Source organism: Calidris pugnax, unplaced genomic scaffold, assembly GCF_001431845.1.
Source record: "Calidris pugnax isolate Ruff unplaced genomic scaffold, ASM143184v1 scaffold68, whole genome shotgun sequence".
Classification (NCBI taxonomy): Eukaryota; Metazoa; Chordata; class Aves; order Charadriiformes; family Scolopacidae; genus Calidris; species Calidris pugnax.
The window spans coordinates 4,728,753-4,746,369 of NW_015090921.1; the positions used below are offsets into that span (position 1 = coordinate 4,728,753).

The 17,617-nt window shown below is 38.5% G+C and overlaps 1 protein-coding gene across 1 annotated transcript in view; it reads left to right on the top strand.

The window, feature by feature from the left end:
• The first annotated feature begins 673 nt into the window (after positions 1–673).
• MGA (MGA, MAX dimerization protein) overlaps positions 674–17,617 on the top strand; it is a 53,825-nt gene continuing 36,881 nt past the window's right edge. The window contains exons 1-7 of the mRNA XM_014950296.1: positions 674–1,938; positions 7,532–8,465; positions 8,811–8,898; positions 9,042–9,137; positions 12,843–12,971; positions 15,562–15,660; positions 16,503–17,140. Of these exons, the coding sequence (XP_014805782.1) occupies positions 875–1,938; positions 7,532–8,465; positions 8,811–8,898; positions 9,042–9,137; positions 12,843–12,971; positions 15,562–15,660; positions 16,503–17,140 (3,048 nt within the window). The 5' untranslated portion in view covers positions 674–874. The remainder of the gene's footprint in view (positions 1,939–7,531; positions 8,466–8,810; positions 8,899–9,041; positions 9,138–12,842; positions 12,972–15,561; positions 15,661–16,502; positions 17,141–17,617) is intronic.

Consider the following 17,617-nt stretch of genomic DNA (forward strand, 5'->3'; position numbering starts at 1 on the left):
TATCCATAATTCAGAAGATAGAGGTAGCTAAGGTTGCCCAGTGCTTCACATTCGTCTGTTTAATCTTAACTGCTGCTTCACATTTTATCCATTTAATCTTAACTGCATGGGCTTTTAAGAGGTTAGTTTGTCTGTTTCTCCCCAAAGGTTATCCATTTGAACAATTTTTTTCCCTTCTATTCTTTGTCTCTGCCTGGGATGGATGTTTAGAAGTTCTTGGGGTTGAGGTGGGTGGGCGCAAAGAAATTCCAACCACACATAGACCTAGTCTTTTTCAGTAAAGAAACTTGGGGGAAATGTTTTTAGTGTTCTTTTTTTCTTTTTCCTTTCTTTCCTTCTTTTCAATTTTGGGAAGTTTTGGAGCTCTGAGAACTTTTTCTTTCTGGCAAGAGCAAATGACTTTTGCTTTTGTGTTAGAGATGTGCCGTTTGCTCTTCTGAAAACTTCTGCACGTTTAGCCAAATGCTGTTTGTTAAGCAAATGATTTGAGGAGCTGAGGCAATATCGGAACAAAGAGCACTTTGAAGTATCAAGTGAAGCAAGGAGTTCTGTGGTGGCAAAGCATTAAATGAAAATACAGTTTAAAGGTGTCATAGCCCCCACGTCTCCTAGGCCTAAATTATATACACAGAGGCAACCTTGATTTGATATATCCTAATTGTGCTTGATTTTATAGTACTGATTATCTTTTAAGTTTTTGATGCGGAGAACTGTTACAAAAGGGATTTCTCTTGAGACTCAATTACTTTCTTAGGCTGTATTTGAATAATTTTAACTGGGTTTTCCTTTTTTCCAGAATGGTGAACGCACATAGAAGATTTTCAGCACTGTGTAGAATTTGCATTTGATTTGAGAAACTGTAAGAGTGCTCATCATGGAGAAACAGCAGATTGTCTTGGGTAGCCGGGATGGTGGGACTGTGTCTGGTGCAGCGCCTGCTTTTTTTGTCATCTTGAAACAACAGCAGGGAAACGGTAAAGCTGACCAAGGAATCCTAGTAGCAAACCGTGATGCCTGTGCCCTCGCCAGCAGCGTATCAACTCCAGTGAAATCCAAAGTCAAGACTTGCCTCCCAGCTGACTGTGTCTCGGGGGGCATTACCGTCACCCTGGATAACAACAGTATGTGGAATGAATTCTACCATCGCAACACCGAGATGATTCTGACGAAGCAGGGGAGGCGCATGTTCCCCTACTGCCGATACTGGATTACAGGGCTGGATGCCAGTCAGAAGTACATCCTGGTCATGGACATATCCCCTGTGGACAATCACCGATACAAATGGAATGGCCGGTGGTGGGAGCCCAGTGGGAAGGCAGAACCACATGTTCTGGGTCGAGTGTTTATTCATCCAGAATCCCCTTCAACTGGCCAGTACTGGATGCACCAGCCGGTATCCTTCTACAAACTCAAACTTACCAACAATACCCTGGACCAGGAGGGTCATATAATCTTGCATTCTATGCACCGTTATCTGCCACGACTTCACCTGGTGCCTGCAGACAAAGCCACAGAAGTCATTCAGCTCAACGGCCCAGATGTCCATACGTTTACCTTCCCACAGACGGAGTTCTTTGCAGTTACAGCCTACCAGAACATCCAGATTACCCAGTTGAAAATAGATTACAATCCTTTTGCTAAAGGATTCAGAGATGACGGGTTGAATAGTCGACCTCAGCGTGATGTTAAACAAAACAGTAACTTAGAATTGGAAGGAGGGGATGTTCTTAGCGCTGCTAGCACTCGTGGTCGTCCTGCTGAAGTTGATGCATTGGATTTGCATCAGAGAAGTTTAGATTCTTCATTCGTTGCTCAAAATCCATCAGATACTGATCTGGAAAAAGAGTCCTTTAATGCAGAAAGGGACTTCCTGCGTTTCCTGGACACTGACCTGTCTTTGGGTGATATGCCAAAGCTAAAACAAGAAGTCTCTGAAAGGTGGGTTGACACTCTATTTCTGGAGCAAATACTGATTGAGTGGGGTATTTGGTAAAAGATTAAATAATAGAGTGGTCAGTATACAGATTTACAGCTAAAGCTTCCCTGACCTGAAATGGTAGAACACTTAGTATTATTAAAGCTTTTCTTTACTTAACCAGTCATGTATGAGTCTGGACTTTCTAACACGTCCAAGGAGTGTAAGAGTTCAGTATTTTTTCCTATGTGTCTTTAAGTCCCTTTCTAAAGAAGTGTTGGAGGATTTCTCTTAGCTAAATTTAATTTGTCAGAGTTTTAAATGGACCACATTGCAGTCATCAAAACATCACCTTTCTTTTTAGGGTTGCTTTACCACAAGCGACGTGCTGTCTCTGTATCTTCAGTTTTCATCAGCGGAGGGGTGAGGGTGTGTGGTGTGTATGGGTATTTAGGTTGGGTATGTGTAGGGATTGCTGCAGGGCAGTTGTAGCTGGCAGCGTGCCACTGTTTTGTCAATAACTGCTTGCGTGAATTCTTTTATTCCACAAAGTAGTATGAGGTAGCCTGCCTGTTGGTAGCCAGTTGCCTCACGTTTGCTGTGAGGTAAGAGAATCTGCACCTGGGGAAGTACTTCAGAGTAACTCTTACCCTGTTCAGACCTTAATTGCTTCATGGTAATTTTATGTCTACCTAGGTATCCAGTATTGACTTTTTGAACTGTTCTATGCGTATCACACAAACAGTAGTAAAGCAGCATAGTGTATACGGAGAGCCAGCCCGTAATACGGAACATGCTAACCAGGAAGCGTTTGTGTTGGTAAACCAAGCCTGGCAAAAACTACTGTTTTACTGGAGTTCCACTTAGCTTCCAAATTCTAAGCAATAGAATAGAGCAGCTTTAGCGAAGAGTGAATCTGTGTCAAAAGATGTGTCCTGGTTTGAGGAAATACTTCGAACCTGAAGAAGTGATTTAAAAAAAAAAAATTAAGTGACAAAAGCAGCCATATATAGATCAGTACACCAAGAAATTATTTAACTGCAGGATATCAGGATGATGTTAATGGTGTAGTTGGAGGCCAGTTCTTAGAAGAAAAAAAAAAGTTGTGTTTGTGATATAATTATACAGCTTGTTTCAAAGGCTGTATTACTGTCCTACTTCATTGTGTTTTAGAGAGGACAGAGTTCTGCTCAAATGTTTTTTGGTTTGTTTTTTTTTTCCTTGCAGAAAGCATCTCCTTGCCTTTTGAGTAACTGAAAAACTTCAAATTACGAAGTTCTCCATTCTTTGATACTTTATTACGTTTAGTTGTAGTAATTCTTAAGAGTACTAGAATTGCTTCTTGGATCTAGTGTCCTGACCTTTTTCTTGCAGTATTTTTCAGTGTCAATGTAATAGAAAGAAGCATGACTTGTAGACATCTTATATTCTCCAAAAATGTTGTAAATTCTAGAGAAGCATGTCTTGAAGACTGAAAGTGCACTGATGTCAGGCTTTCTTTAGTTCCTAAGAATACAGCATGGAGAAGTGTTTAGATAACTTTGCATATTGGAAGTAAAATAGTAAAACTCTGAAAATAATTACTGAAAGGTTTATTTTGTCTTCAAAGTGATATTTTTTTCTCCTTGGGATCAGCTGCAGTTGAAAAAATTAATTTTTTATCACTGTATTTGGCTGAAGGGAGTCACTGAAGCAGGTTATTTGGAAAACTGTTTGAATTGGAAAGCTTGGGGTGGTTTTGTTCCCTTCTTTCCCAAGGAACAATCCCCATTGTTTTTAGGAGTCAAGGACCTTCCTTAAGAACAGATGATGCAAATTGGCAGACTTAATTTCTTTTGGTCCAAAGCATGTTAGATGCCTTCACTGGTTTTACCTCCAAGACAATTTATCTCTGAAATGTGCTGAAAGCTGCACAGACAGGGAAAGAGTGAAGGGTTTTTCTCTGTTCTGGTCTAGGAAGCATCTATCATTTGAGGAAAAAAAGTTACCACAGTCCTAGAAAACCCCCTCACGAATTCTCCAGCTTTTTATTTTATGTTTCTGTAACCTGTGTGAAAAAATCAGGTTCTGTACTTGGAAAGAGAAAAATGGATCTGATCCAAGAAACTGCTGAACTGTCTTTTTATGTGTTGGGAGTTTTTCAAAATGCTAGTTCTCCTTTTTCCCTTAGGTCTGTTGAAAATATTTTCATGCTTTGCAGTTGAGATCTGTTCATAAATGCACCAGCCTTTCAGGGACAGTGTTGAGCAAGTGGCGTTTTTCAAACTCGATACATAAATATTTACATATTAATGAAGATTGGGCATTTCTTTTGTCATAGGCCAGCTATTACTAGCAGCTGATGGGCGCTATCTTACTTTTATGCAGGGTAGTAATTTCTGTTAAGTTTAGATTTGAGTGAGTCAGAAGATGGCAATTGCTCTCTCAGGTAATGCTCTCCAGAGGAAGTGGAGTTCCAAGTGCTGTAGTGTGTGATATTTCCCACAATCACTCAATTTTATTTGACATTTTTGAGAATGGAACTGTGTCAGATGTTGCATATGCATCAGAATAATTTTAATCTTGAGTTATTAGTGCACTTCGGAAATAAAGGACTGTTAAACAAGGTGATATGTTTGGGGCTTTTTTGTGTTTTCTTTTGTTTGTTTGGTTTTGGTGTGGTGTTTTTTTCTTTCCCTATGGGCTCATAGTATGTTTAGTTTCATCAGGTATATTGTAAAGAAAATAAATGTTTAATTTGAATTGTGGACACTACTACAGGAATACTTATGTCTGGTACCACTCAGATACTGGGGGGCATAGAGGGAACAGTGAGAAAACTTTACTGGTTCTTAAGTCTTACAGGCTAATGTACCCTTTCTCCTTTCTAAGGTCTTTTGAATTTCCCGCTTCAAAAATACAGTTGTGACATTTTTAATGCTCCAATAGCCATATTTTTCTAATTCTGTTGTCTTGTGTTTAGTCTGACAGTTTACTTTTCTTCTGTTCTTGCATTCTTTTTGGAAGAGGAAGGCAAGTGATCATCCTTCACACCTCAGCCACTGATTGCTAGTCTAATTCCAAAAGAAATCAGTTGTGGGGTTTTTGTGTGTTCTCCCATCCCGTGTCTTCCCCTGCCCCCTGGTGTATTTCAAAATTATCTACATTAAAAAAAACGGATCCATATATCTCAGTACTTTGAATAAATGAACAGCTAAATGGTTTTTAATTTCACAAAATGCAACAAAATGATTTCTCTGCTTTTGCTGTTTTATTGTGTGGGTACCAAATACATTACTTGGGATTTAAAGAAGTTTGCTTGAATATGAGCATTGTTGCATATCAGGCAAAGAAAGCACTAGTTAAGACATTATTTCACTGGTTTTACCTAATCTTGCATTAAGCTGAGAATTTTGAGAGGACAAACTTGTGTGACTCATCTTCCTATAGGATATAGGAAGAGAAGTTTCTGTGACTGCCTATGTTGCACGTAATTTCATTTGGCCCTTAGTTTGTGAAGTTATTTTGGTGCTAAAAAGCAACTTTTTGTTGTTTGTTAAGTTGATAATTGCATCTGGATTTAAAAATCTAGACAAATGCTGCTCACTGCTGCAAATATTTGATCTTCTCATACATACGGATAGATGGGTGATACCTCGCTTTTGACACCATCTGGCTTATGGTTGTGATATGCAGAGTAAAATAACGTTTCTAGAAATTTCATTTTTACAGCAGGGCTTCTTTGTTTTGGAATACTGTCCAGATCCCTAATAGAAAGGTAATCTTATTGGGCTTCCACCTGGAAACGGTAGAACTCAGATGAGAAAATTAATCCTGGCCAGCAAATTTATTAGGGTTTTTTGTCTCTTTATTTTTGAGAAATTTAAGATAGAGGAGCAGATGACTCAGATCTTCTTAATAGCATCCACTTTAATTGTGGATCTGCTGCACTGAATCAGCCTGTAGCTGTGACAGGATTTTGAATTGCCCGTAACCTGTAAGTGGATTGTCTTACAGCTTCTTTCATGGTAAACTCACTGAAGAAGAAAGTCTTTTAAATCTTACATTTGATGTTCTTAATTAAATGAAAGCTAGAGAAACTTTCTAATAGGAGACTCATTGTCCAGAGAAGACAGTAGATAGAGCAGGACTGGTATCCTACTCTCCTGCTGCCTGCTATTCACTCAGAAGGCAGGTTTTTGCTTGAGGTTTAATTCTGGTTACTTAGTGGCCTTCTGAATTGCAGCAGGTTTTCTAGATAGGTTGTGTCTTGTTCTTAGGAATTTTATATGTAAATATATAAATCTCTATTTAGACTGTGTGCTCCCTCTTTTAACACTGCAGTCTTTCTCCATGAGATGGAGATTCCCAGCTCCACATTGTGACTCTTGTGTGTCCAGACTCTTCTCCCTCAAGCACATCTGCTGTCGAAATGAGGCAGAAGCAACTTCTTTCTCCACATCTTCCCCTCCCTCGCTCCCAGCACAGGGTTCAACTGAACATGGTTATTCTTTAAAGGCTGTGGGGATGGGTGGATGGATAATACCACTAAAATGCACGTGCATATATGCACAATATATAATGCGATATTCCCCCTATATATAATAGATTGTTATTAAAATTAAGCTATATTTGAAATTATATTAGTGTTAACTAACATTAACAAATATTTGGGTTTTTAAGAACATTTCAATAACATGAGTTTAACAGAATTTGAGTAATAATTTAACATAACTAAAATGGTATATAGTATCTTACAAAATACATATTAAGGTAATATTGGAACACGATCTGATGTATTTAGTAAATAAGTTCAGACTTATTTTCTGAGGTTCATTGTGGATATGAGTTTCTGGTTTCATGTCTTAGTTGTTTCCTCCTGTGAGAAGGAGTCAGCTTCTGATGCGCTTAACAAAACTGCTGACTGCAATTTTTTGACTGATGTGTCTGTCCCTCAAAGAAGCCCATCATTGGCATGTAACTGGCTACACTGTTAAGTCTTCGGTATCTAATGCATGATGTGTCACATTCTGGTTAGGTTAATACTCGGACTTAATGGAAGATGGAGCATAATTCAATAGGATATTAACATTCTGTAAGTGTTAGAACAACAGTTAAAGTTAGGAATTGTCTGTACGTGGCATCAGGATGAATTAACTGAAAAGTTAGTTAAATCATGTAAATTGAAGTGCATTAGGCACTTACAGTGCTATTTATTTGCAAGCACTATGGCTTTAGTAAGGTGACTTGATGAGATACGCAGCAAACTGAGGCCACTTCTGGGTGTCTAAAACACGATAGCTTGGCATGAGTTCATGCTGAGTCTCCAATAGGAAAAAGTGCAAATGTCACCCTGCTGTTAGACTAGGGAAGGAAATTGTGCTGCTGCCTTCAGATAAGACGTTGGATTGTTTTTAATGATGGCAATTTTTTTTTTTTTTTTTTTTAACGCTTACTTCTAATAATGTAAGCTTGTAAATAACAGCTAATCTAGGAGATTCATGTCTCAGGGCATTTTGGAACTTTTTAATAATATGTAACCAAGGATTATGGGAGATGATGGAATTTCAGTAAAGGAAGAGATTTGATAAAGATCTTGTGTTGTGTTTTGTTTTTGTTCCCTCCCTCTCACTCCAGTCCCATTGCTAGCAGTTACGAAAGCAGTTCCCGTGTGGCATCCCCACTGGACCCAAATGGACACTTTAATGTAGTCATTAAAGAGGAACCAGTCGATGACTATGACTACGAGTCAACTGTTTGCACACAAGGAATAAGTGTGAAACAGGAAGAGACAGATGAAGAAACTGATGAGTATTCCAACACTGATGATGATGATGATCCCATCCTACAAAAACACCTGATGAGACGCAGTGAAAGAGATGGAATTGATGGAGAATTCAGGGCTAGGAAGCGCGCGTTAACCAGTCCTTCAGGTGTTGCCAAAGCAAAAATGTTAAAACTGGATAGTGGGAAGATGCCCGTGGTCTATTTGGAACCTTGTGCTGTCACAAAGAGCACGGTGAAGATATCTGAGCTGCCACAGACCATGCTCTCCTCTTGCAAGAAGGAAAAATCCCCTTTGAGTGCAATAATGGACTCATTGCCTGTGTGTTTTGAAAATCACAAAGGCTCTTGCTCAGGCACAGCCACTGTAACTGAGGAGTTAATTATGAAAAAACAATCTCCTGGGAGTAAAATGTCACAGAAATACTCTTCAGTCGGAGACGCCCAGTGGGCTTTATCTAAATCACCTAATTTTAGTCTCAGGGGCTCAGTAGGTTGTGACTTTTCGGCTAAAGAGATCTGTGGAAGAAAAAGGTCCGGCATACTGAAGAATCCTATGTCCCTGAAAAGCTCTGGTGCCAATCAAAACACCCTGTCATCAGTTACAACTAAAAGAGGAAGGCCACGGAAACTGAAAATTTCCAAGGCTGGTCGACCACCTAAAGGAATAGGGAAAAGTGTAATAACGGGCAAGAACACCTCTGTGGGGCCTGGGAATCTCCTTCCAGATGTTAAGCCGGACCTTGAAGATGTTGATGGAGTCCTCTTTGTGTCCTTTGCATCAAAGGTAAAACATAACTGTTTTGAGTAAAATTAAAAACCTTTTCCAACCTGTCTCATTTTTAAGCCCAGTGCATTTATAAGCTGAAGGTGTATTTTCATTTAAACTGAGTTTTGAGATATACGGCCTCTTTCCAAATCTGTTGTTATATTGTACCTATGTTAATTGTAACATTTTCTTACTACTTAGCAATTTGGGGAGAAGTAGTGGGATCTGGAGTTCTGATTAAAAGGATACATACTTACTTACTAAACAAAGGCATGTTTTGAATAGTTCAGTGATACTTTGATGTGGCCTAGTTTACACCTAAGTGTTTTAAGGTGTCTTATTCAAGGCTCTTTATGTACATAGGAAGCTCTTGACATTCACACTGTTGATAGAGCTGGAGGAGAAGAGTCACAAAATCTTCAAGCACCGTTATTGGCCACGAATGATCCAGGTACGTTTTCGTATTTTTTTTATAAGCGATTCCTTGCAATAAGGGAGTTTGGGGAAAAAACACTGGGAAACTAATCTTCTAGGTCAATTTCTTGCATGGTGAATGTTTTTTTTTATGTTCTATGTTTTTTATTTTTTGAGTAGATTGTCAAGCAAGAATACAAGTACTGGAAAAGGAATTGATGGAAGAGCTGAAAACCTTGAGGCATAAGCAAGTAATACATCCTAGCCTTCAGGAGGGTAAGCTGGCAGTGTGCATGTTGTTGTACCTGGTTGTATATTATCCTTAATCTTACTGAATTGATAATTTCCTACTGGGTGTAGTGCTGTGCATGCCCAACACAGCTGGGATCTGATTTTGGTTATTTTTTTTCTTTTTTTCAAGGGGAGGAAAGCATACAGGTGTGTATGTACAAATGTGAGAGTATGAAAGGAAATTTGTGTGAAACTGTCAATTTCCTTCTTGAGGCAATGAGAGAGAATCAGTTTTTTCCTTAGAGGCTTTAAGAGTAGTTTCACCCAGCCAATAAAGATGTTTTCATTTTCACACATTCACGTTGCAAACCAGAAGAGGTAGAGGAGGCAAAAGATGAATCCTGAACCTCCAAGAGCAGAGCAAGAGGCTGCATGTCATTGTATGCCTCTTGCAGAAGGTGCTCAGCCTTCAGACTTGAGACCATGCCTGTTTTACAATGAGCTAATCATTGTAGAGTACAGATGGAGTTGTTTTTACTCCTCCATAGAAGATTGCCAGTTCCTGGTAGTAGAGGAGCTGGAGATCCAGAAATGCTTAACTAAGACTACATTTGTGATGTTTGAGTCCATATTGCTTTGAGTCACTGTAGGTCGCGGTTTACTAGCCACGTGAGAGGGCCAAGCAAGGTATTTCTAGTTTGTGATCTTCCATTTACGTACAATGTTATCCTGAGGTCAGATGGAAGAAAGTCAAGGATCAACACAGCAGAACTTAATGTTTTCTTTACTGATGGTGTTGAGAATCTTCAGTATTTTACTCATGAGATGATTCTGAAATTGCGAATGTGTAAAACACGCATGCGTTTCCTTCGGCTTCTAAATGAGTGGTGGAGAAGTGTGTGGTGCTTTCTGAAGTGTGTTGAGCAGTTCACAGGTCCTACAAAATGGACAGGAAAAGTCAAACATCAGGCTAAGAAAGATGGAAGAATTTTTACTTTCTTGAACGCTTGTGACCATCATTTCCAGTGTTAAATGGTAATCTGCTGAGCTTGATAAATGAAATTATGAGTCAGTAATGAAGAGAATGATCCTCACCTGTCTAATTTTTAGAGGGAAAAGAAGTTATGTGAAGACTATTCACAGTGAGAGCTTTAGTACAGACAGATACAGATGTAATTTGATCAGGCTGTAAAATTGCAGTACGTATATTTCAGTTGTTGGACTTCAGCTGCTCCATGCGAACTGGAATCAATCTTTATTCCCCTCTCCACCCTCCAATATCATCAATAAGACATAAGAAGGTGGCTGAAGGGTACCAGACTTAAGGGCTGTATCTTTTTTCAGACATACTGATTCTAAATAACATCCTGGAGTTTAATGCAGCCTCATTAGCCTTCTTTGTTCCCATACTTATTCTCCAAAGTTTCTTGGCCACAGATCATGACTAATAGATACTGTCATCTACTACAGAATAGGGAAGGAGGCATGGTTCCCTTCTGTTTCTAAATGTGCTTTCAGCTATTTTGTAGAAGGCTACTGGCTTTCTTGTCCTCGCTGCAGTATGGGAAACCGGCATAGGAATTTGCTTAATTCTGCTTTTGGCTTTAGACAGTGAAGCTGAGAAGCTTAAGTTTCTTTTTGAGATTCACTGATGATGCGTTGGAGCTGTACCTAACCTCATAGTTGTTGTTGATTTGTTGAAGTTAAGTAAATGGTGATTGAGGGTATCTAGATCTTAGAGACACCAGGACTGAAGGAAGAAGATGTATAAGAAGGAAATTCAGCTTGAGCATGTTAGAAAAAAAGCTCCTGCTGGAGTACTGGAATGCTACAGGATGCTTCTTCGTTGGGGGCTACTTTGGATCCCTTATTGTATTCCTGAAAATCAAAGGCACTGTTGTCAAGCACTGTATTTCAGATTTGGCAGCTGCATCTGGTAGAGACCAGAAAGTTCTGAAGGAGGTGGTTCTTCATTTTCTACTATTTGATTACAGCAAGTGAAGTTTAGCAGTGCTGGGGATGATCAAAATTAATAAAAATGGTAGTTCATGTGTGTCCTGAATGGTGGTGTCTGTACAAGCATATACTTAATTGCCATTTATTCTCTCTAGGCTGCCTGCTTTCATTTCACGTTGCGCTTGTTAGAGTCATCCTGTTTTTTCTCTGGGTGCTTTCTACTTCATGATCTTAAACTGAAATAGTCAGTTTTATGTATGAGTGATGTTCTTAATTTTGTTTGAGTGTTAAACAAAGCTAGGCATGTTTTTGAAGATGACAAAATAATTCAAATGGAGTGTCAAGAAAAATAAATTGTGTACTGTTTGTATTTAATTTTAAATTCAGTTCAAAAAGAAATGGATGGCATCTTGACATTTGGCAGTTGACATGTTTTTATACAAAATGCTCAATTGACTTACTGCTCATTTTTCCTTTGCATATTTTGGAAATTAAATCTCACTAGACCATCTTTGATAACGGTATCTGTTTAAAATGTCATGTCTGAGATTTGTTCCATGTTGATTGTTTTTGGGCTGCCAGTGATCAGGTCGCTGTCTTTCCACCTTACAAACATAAATGTGTACCACCAATGCAAGGTTTCTACTGTATATGCAAATATTGTTTATGTGTCAAGTTGTACATTTTTAATTTCAAAACTCACATATTTAATATGTGAATTTCAGACTTGTTGGCAACAGGAGCAACATTTGTAGGTTTCTATAGCTAGAACCCAAACCAGATCTCAACTCCAGACTGTCAGCTGAATTTGATTGACAAGTCACTTCTCGAATTCAGTGTAACAGTATTTTCTGAAATAGGTACTACGTCAAATTTGCTAGCTTATTTTTTATCAGCATATCTCTATTTGTTTTGCCATGGACAAAGATGCCTTTTGTGACCAAGTAAAGTCTTTTGATCTGAGTATTTTTGGAGGAGGATTCAGGAAGGAAGATGTTTTAGGCGTTTGTGGTGGTGTCAGCAACATGAATTGTTTAGTTTATAGCGGGTTTTTCCTCCTGCTTCAAAAAAACCCCAAAAAGTGGCTTTTTGCAAACTGTGAAGCCTGGAAAAAAATAATCCACTGAGATCATTTGATGAACTAGTCCCGAGAGCGCTGCTTGAATACAACTTCATTTGTATCATAGCTTCCAAACATGCACACACACTTCTTCAGAACTAAAATGTGGTTTGCTCTTGTCTCTTATTGCTGGTTGAAACTGAAGTGTGTGTGGTGTATGTTCTTCCGCATGAATAGGTTTCATTAGAGAAGGGGATGTGCAACTACTACTGTCAGGATTGATAATTGATGTAGTCACATGAAGTGTCAGATAGTCAGCTGGGGTGGTTCAGCCAGTAACTCTTGCCTTCGAGGATGTAAGCGGTGTTAACTTCTTCAAAAAAAAATGAACAAGCAAAACCTTGTATTGTGACAATTATTAGAACACCAACACTTTGGTTAATAAATTTTTGTGGAAACTTCAGTAGTAATCAAGAAAACCCTGAAAAGTCATTCCATTTTTTTTTTCTTCGTTTCACTTTCCCTATAATACTCTTTAATTCATACCTGTTGCAAATCCAGTATAAATAACAGTTATAGTCACTAGTGCTCATTTTCAGGTCTCTTAAAATGGTGGGTGAATGCTAGAAAAGCCTGTATGTAGCTTATTGGTTTATTATTTAGTAAATATCTTGACTTTCTTTTTCCTAACACCTTGCTGCATTAAAATATTTACTGATACTTGCTTCTTATAGTGGGACTGAAGTTGAATTCTGTGGACCCAACAATGAGCATTGACTTGAAATACCTGGGTGTGCAGCTTCCCCTTTCCTACTCCAATTACTCCTTGTGGAGCTACCCAGGAGCCAATCCCAATTCTCCAGGTGGGTAGAATACAAATTTGCTGAAATCTCAAGTATTACCTTTTTATTATCAATGAACAGAACAGAGAATGGCCATTTAGTTGAACTTGATATCTTAAAGAGATTAAAGCAGTATTAAAATGACAAAATGTAAGAACTTCCTTAATTATGATGTGCTTACTGGCCGAGGAGTCCTGAGTGTTTCTGGCCAGATTGTCTTTAGCCTTTTATTTTGTGGTGATTGTGATATCATAATAGTATCTGTCTAGCTTATTTTATACGGGCATGTTTTGTTTGTTTGAGTTGTATTTTCTAAATGCAAATATACACGTTAACTACTCTCAAATGGCTCAGAAGTCTAAGCAATCTACATTTCACTGAATTTCACTGAATTTTAGAGTTGGAAGGGACCATAGAGATCATCTAGTCCAACTCCCCTGCTGAAGCAGGATTGCCTAGAGCTAGAGCATGTTACTCAGGACGGCATCCAGGCGGGTCATGAAAATCTCCAAGGAAGGGGACTCCACAACCTCCCTGGGCAGCCTGTTCCAGGGTTCCGTCACCCTCACCGTCTTATGTTGCTCACATGCAAAACAAAAAAAGTTGTCTTTCACAGAGCTGAGTATCAGAACTTTCCAGAAGAACTTGAGGTGCCACTTGAAGGCTGACCTGTAACTTTATGATAATTATTTATTACAAAAGTGCTGACCAGTTGGGCTTTTTTAAACTTCCATTTGGTATCCAAAGAAGTGCATTTCGCATTGTGATGTGACTGATTCCAATACTGTTGGTAGATACTGTTTTTAATAATAAACTGGTTGGACAAAGTATAGGGGTGCTTATTGTTCTCCTACTTACTTTATCCTTCTTTAATATTCTGATTACTGTGTCTGTTAACTACTCTCAAATGGCTCAGAAGAAGTCTAAGCAATCTACATTTCTCTTTTGTTGCTCACATGCAAAACAAAAAAAGTTGTCTTTCACAGAGCTGAGTATCAGAACTTTCCAGAAGAACTTGAGGTGCCACTTGAAGGCTGACCTGTAACTTTATGATAATTATTTATTACAAAAGTGCTGACCAGTTGGGCTTCTTTAAACTTCCATTTGGTATCCAAAGAAGTGCATTTCTCATTGTGATGTGACTGATTCTAATACTGTTGGTAGATACTGTTTTTAATAATAAACTGGTTGGACAAAGTATAGGGGTGCTTATTGTTCTCCTACTTACTTTATCCTTCTTTAATATTCTGATTACTGTGTCTTTCTTAATCTGCTGCTTTTGGGAGTTGGTAAAGAGGCAGACATTGTATCTCAGGTTTATTTACGCTGCAAAAGAGGCAGATTCGGTTCAGAAGAGCTCAGTCATCTCAGTGTCAAATGCAAATTTTTCTAGCCTAGCATTATGTAAAACAGCCACACAGACCCCTGTTAGTATTTTTACATTGTAACTTAGCTCCCAGAGCTGCTGGATAACTTGCCAGAGATTTAGCTCTTTGCCATTTGTGATTCTTCCCCGTCTTTACCCTTATGTTGCTCACATGCAAAACAAAAAAAGTTGTCTTTCACAGAGCTGAGTATCAGAACTTTCCAGAAGAACTTGAGGTGCCACTTGAAGGCTAACCTATAACTTTATGATAATTATTTATTACAAAAGTGCTGACCAGTTGGGCTTTTTTAAACTTCCATTTGGTATCCAAAGAAGTGCATTTCGCATTGTGATGTGACTGATTCCAATACTGTTGGTAGATACTGTTTTTAATAATAAACTGGTTGGATGAAGTATAGGGGTGCTTATCGTTCTCCTACTTACTTCATCCTTCTTTAATATTCTGATTACTGTGTCTTTCTTAATCTGCTGCTTTTGGGAGTTGGTAAAGAGGCAGACATTGTATCTCAGGTTTGTTTACGCTACAAAAGAGGCAGATTCAGTTCAGAAGACCTCAGTCATCTCAGTGTCAAATGCAAATTTTTCTAGCCTAGCATTATGTAAAACAGCCACACAGACCCCTGTTAGTATTTTTACATTGTAACTTAGCTCCCAGAGCTGCTGGATAACTTGACAGAGATTTAGCTCTTTGCCTTTTGTGATTCTTCCCCATCTTTACCCCTAATTGCTACTCTGCTGAATTTGACAGAACAGCAAACATCAAAAGTTTCTTTGGGTCTTATAAAAGTCATTGGCTCAATTGAGGGGAGAGACTCAAATCACTTTCTGTGCTGAGAGAGGTTGAAGTACGTGCTCAAAACCTGCCTATTCCGTTTTAGCCTACTAAATTGCTGATTTGCCCGTATTGAATTTTGGAATCAATTGCTTGTACCATTGCCAACGAGACTAAAACTGAAAATAGAGGAGAAGACATCTTTTGTATGGGATAGCAGATGCATAGTCATACAGCAGAACTCTACAGGAAGCATGGCGTTGTTAAGTATTATGTTAATTTGGAAAAAAAAAATAATAATAGAAAAAAAAAGTAAAGATCCAAGTTTCTCTATTTGGCCTTTTGATTTACTGCTGTTCATCTGTCACTGAAAAGAAATAAGCAGAGTTTGCTAGGACATTGATAAAATCAAGCTTGGTTCATAAATTGAGGCTAGCTTTCTTCTTTTCCAGATACCGGATTTCCTTTTGTTTCCAGGACAGGAAAGACAAATGATTTCACAAAAATCAAAGGCTGGCGAGGGAAGCTTCATGGTGCTTCTAGAAATGAAGGTAAAAAAAAAAAAAAAAGGTCAAAAAGAGAAAAGAAAAAGATCTTTGATAGGTCTTGCAGTATGGTAATTGTGTGTGTCCTAATGTCCTAATAAGAGATACTTCTTTTTCATATTGAAATGGTCATGAATGAAGAATTTTTTAATACTGATTCCATGGTCAGAATGGAAATTTATAAGCAAGAGAGAAACTTGATCTGAGGAAGATAAAAATACATGTATCTTTTTTACTCAGAAGACTTGAGCGAAGATCAGGGGTGTAATAGTTTTGATTTTGTTTGTCAGTTTTGAGTTTACTTGGAAGTTTGCTAACTTCAGAATTCTGTTGCCCCAGGGACCCTAATGAACTCAAGTAATTTTCATTTATATTGGTGTATTTTTAATTCCAGTTAGAGTAGAAATTCCTTACGTACTTGATTACTTTGCTTTGCCTAAGGGAGAAATGGATGTTTGGCAATTTGTCAGTTTTTACTTAATATTTAGATTGACTGTTTATATTGTACCTTTGCCCCTTTCACACAGTGTTGTGTTGGGGCATATTGTGATGCACCAGGTAGGCTAGATGTTCAGGACAGAGAAAGTAGATGCTTGGAAGCGCTGCTGGTTGAGAGCTTACTCTTTTTCTGAATGAATACACGTGTAAAATCTCTACAAAAACAGTTGTTCAGACAGGTGGTTGTGTTTTGGTGTGGATTATATGTGGTGTGCCTGTGTTGTACTTTTCTAAAAGAATTGTGTATATATTTTTAGAGAGGTATTTCTCTCTTCTATATTGTTTAATTATTATAAGATTTGTCAGTATGATTTCCCAGGAAGTAGTTAAAGTGCTCTTTATTTGTTTAGGTGGCAGTTCAGAAGGTTCCTTGAAAAACCGCTCAGCTTTCTGTAGTGACAAGCTGGATGAGTACCTGGAAAATGAAGGGAAGTTGATGGAAACGAGTATGGGATTCTCTTCTAGCACTCCCACTTCTCCTGTGGTCTATCAGCTTCCTACTAAGAGCACTAGCTATGTGCGAACGCTCGACAGCGTCTTAAAGAAGCAGTCCACCATCATCCCATCAACTTCTTATACATTGAAGCCTGTTCCTCTGTCATCTACCTCTAGGAAGACAAAGACTCAAACCAGACAGTCTTCTAGAGCAAAATCATCTTATAAACCTATACTGCCTTCACCTTATCCTGCAAAGCAGAAACAGAACTCTTCATCAGGGGAAAAGGCTGCTAAGTCTGTCTCCAGTAGCAGTTTGACTAACCAAGCAGATAGTTTCATGGTGCCAGCTCTGGATGAAAACGTACTTCCAAAACAGATCAGTTTGCGCCAAGCACCACATCAACACCATTCGGCTCGTCCACCAGGTTTGTCTAAATCTCAAGTGAAGTTGATGGACTTGGAAGACTGCGCTCTCTGGGACGGCAAACCACGGACCTATATTACAGAAGAACGAGCAGATATCTCTCTGGCGACCCTGCTTACAGCTCAGGTAGGTCCTTAATAGTTTAATTTCTTTCTGTGCTGTTGCTTTGCCAAATCTGTGCACTTATTGATGTTGCATGTAGATGCAGAAGAGTGAAGCTGCGAAGGACCATGGCAAAGCATGATGTTCCTTTGTGGTGTGGTCTTTGCAGTGAAAGTTGAGAGGTGCTGATTTAGCATTATGTGAAAAAACTAATTGTGATGATAGTGTTGATATGAATCATTAATATGAGTTATCTCAAATTTTCACCATTAAAAATTCTGGTTAATATAACTGCATTTCCTTACTATTTGTCACTTTTTTTTTTTTTGCTTGAACTAACTGCAAAAAATCATGGTCATGTGACTTGGTTGTGACATGGTAACCTCTTCTACTTTCTTCACATCCTACTTATTTCCAAGATGGTTCAGTTGGCTCAAATTGCTTCTCAAAAGACTTCAAATGCAAACTCTTCTCTCCTCTGCCTTTTTTCAATATAGATGA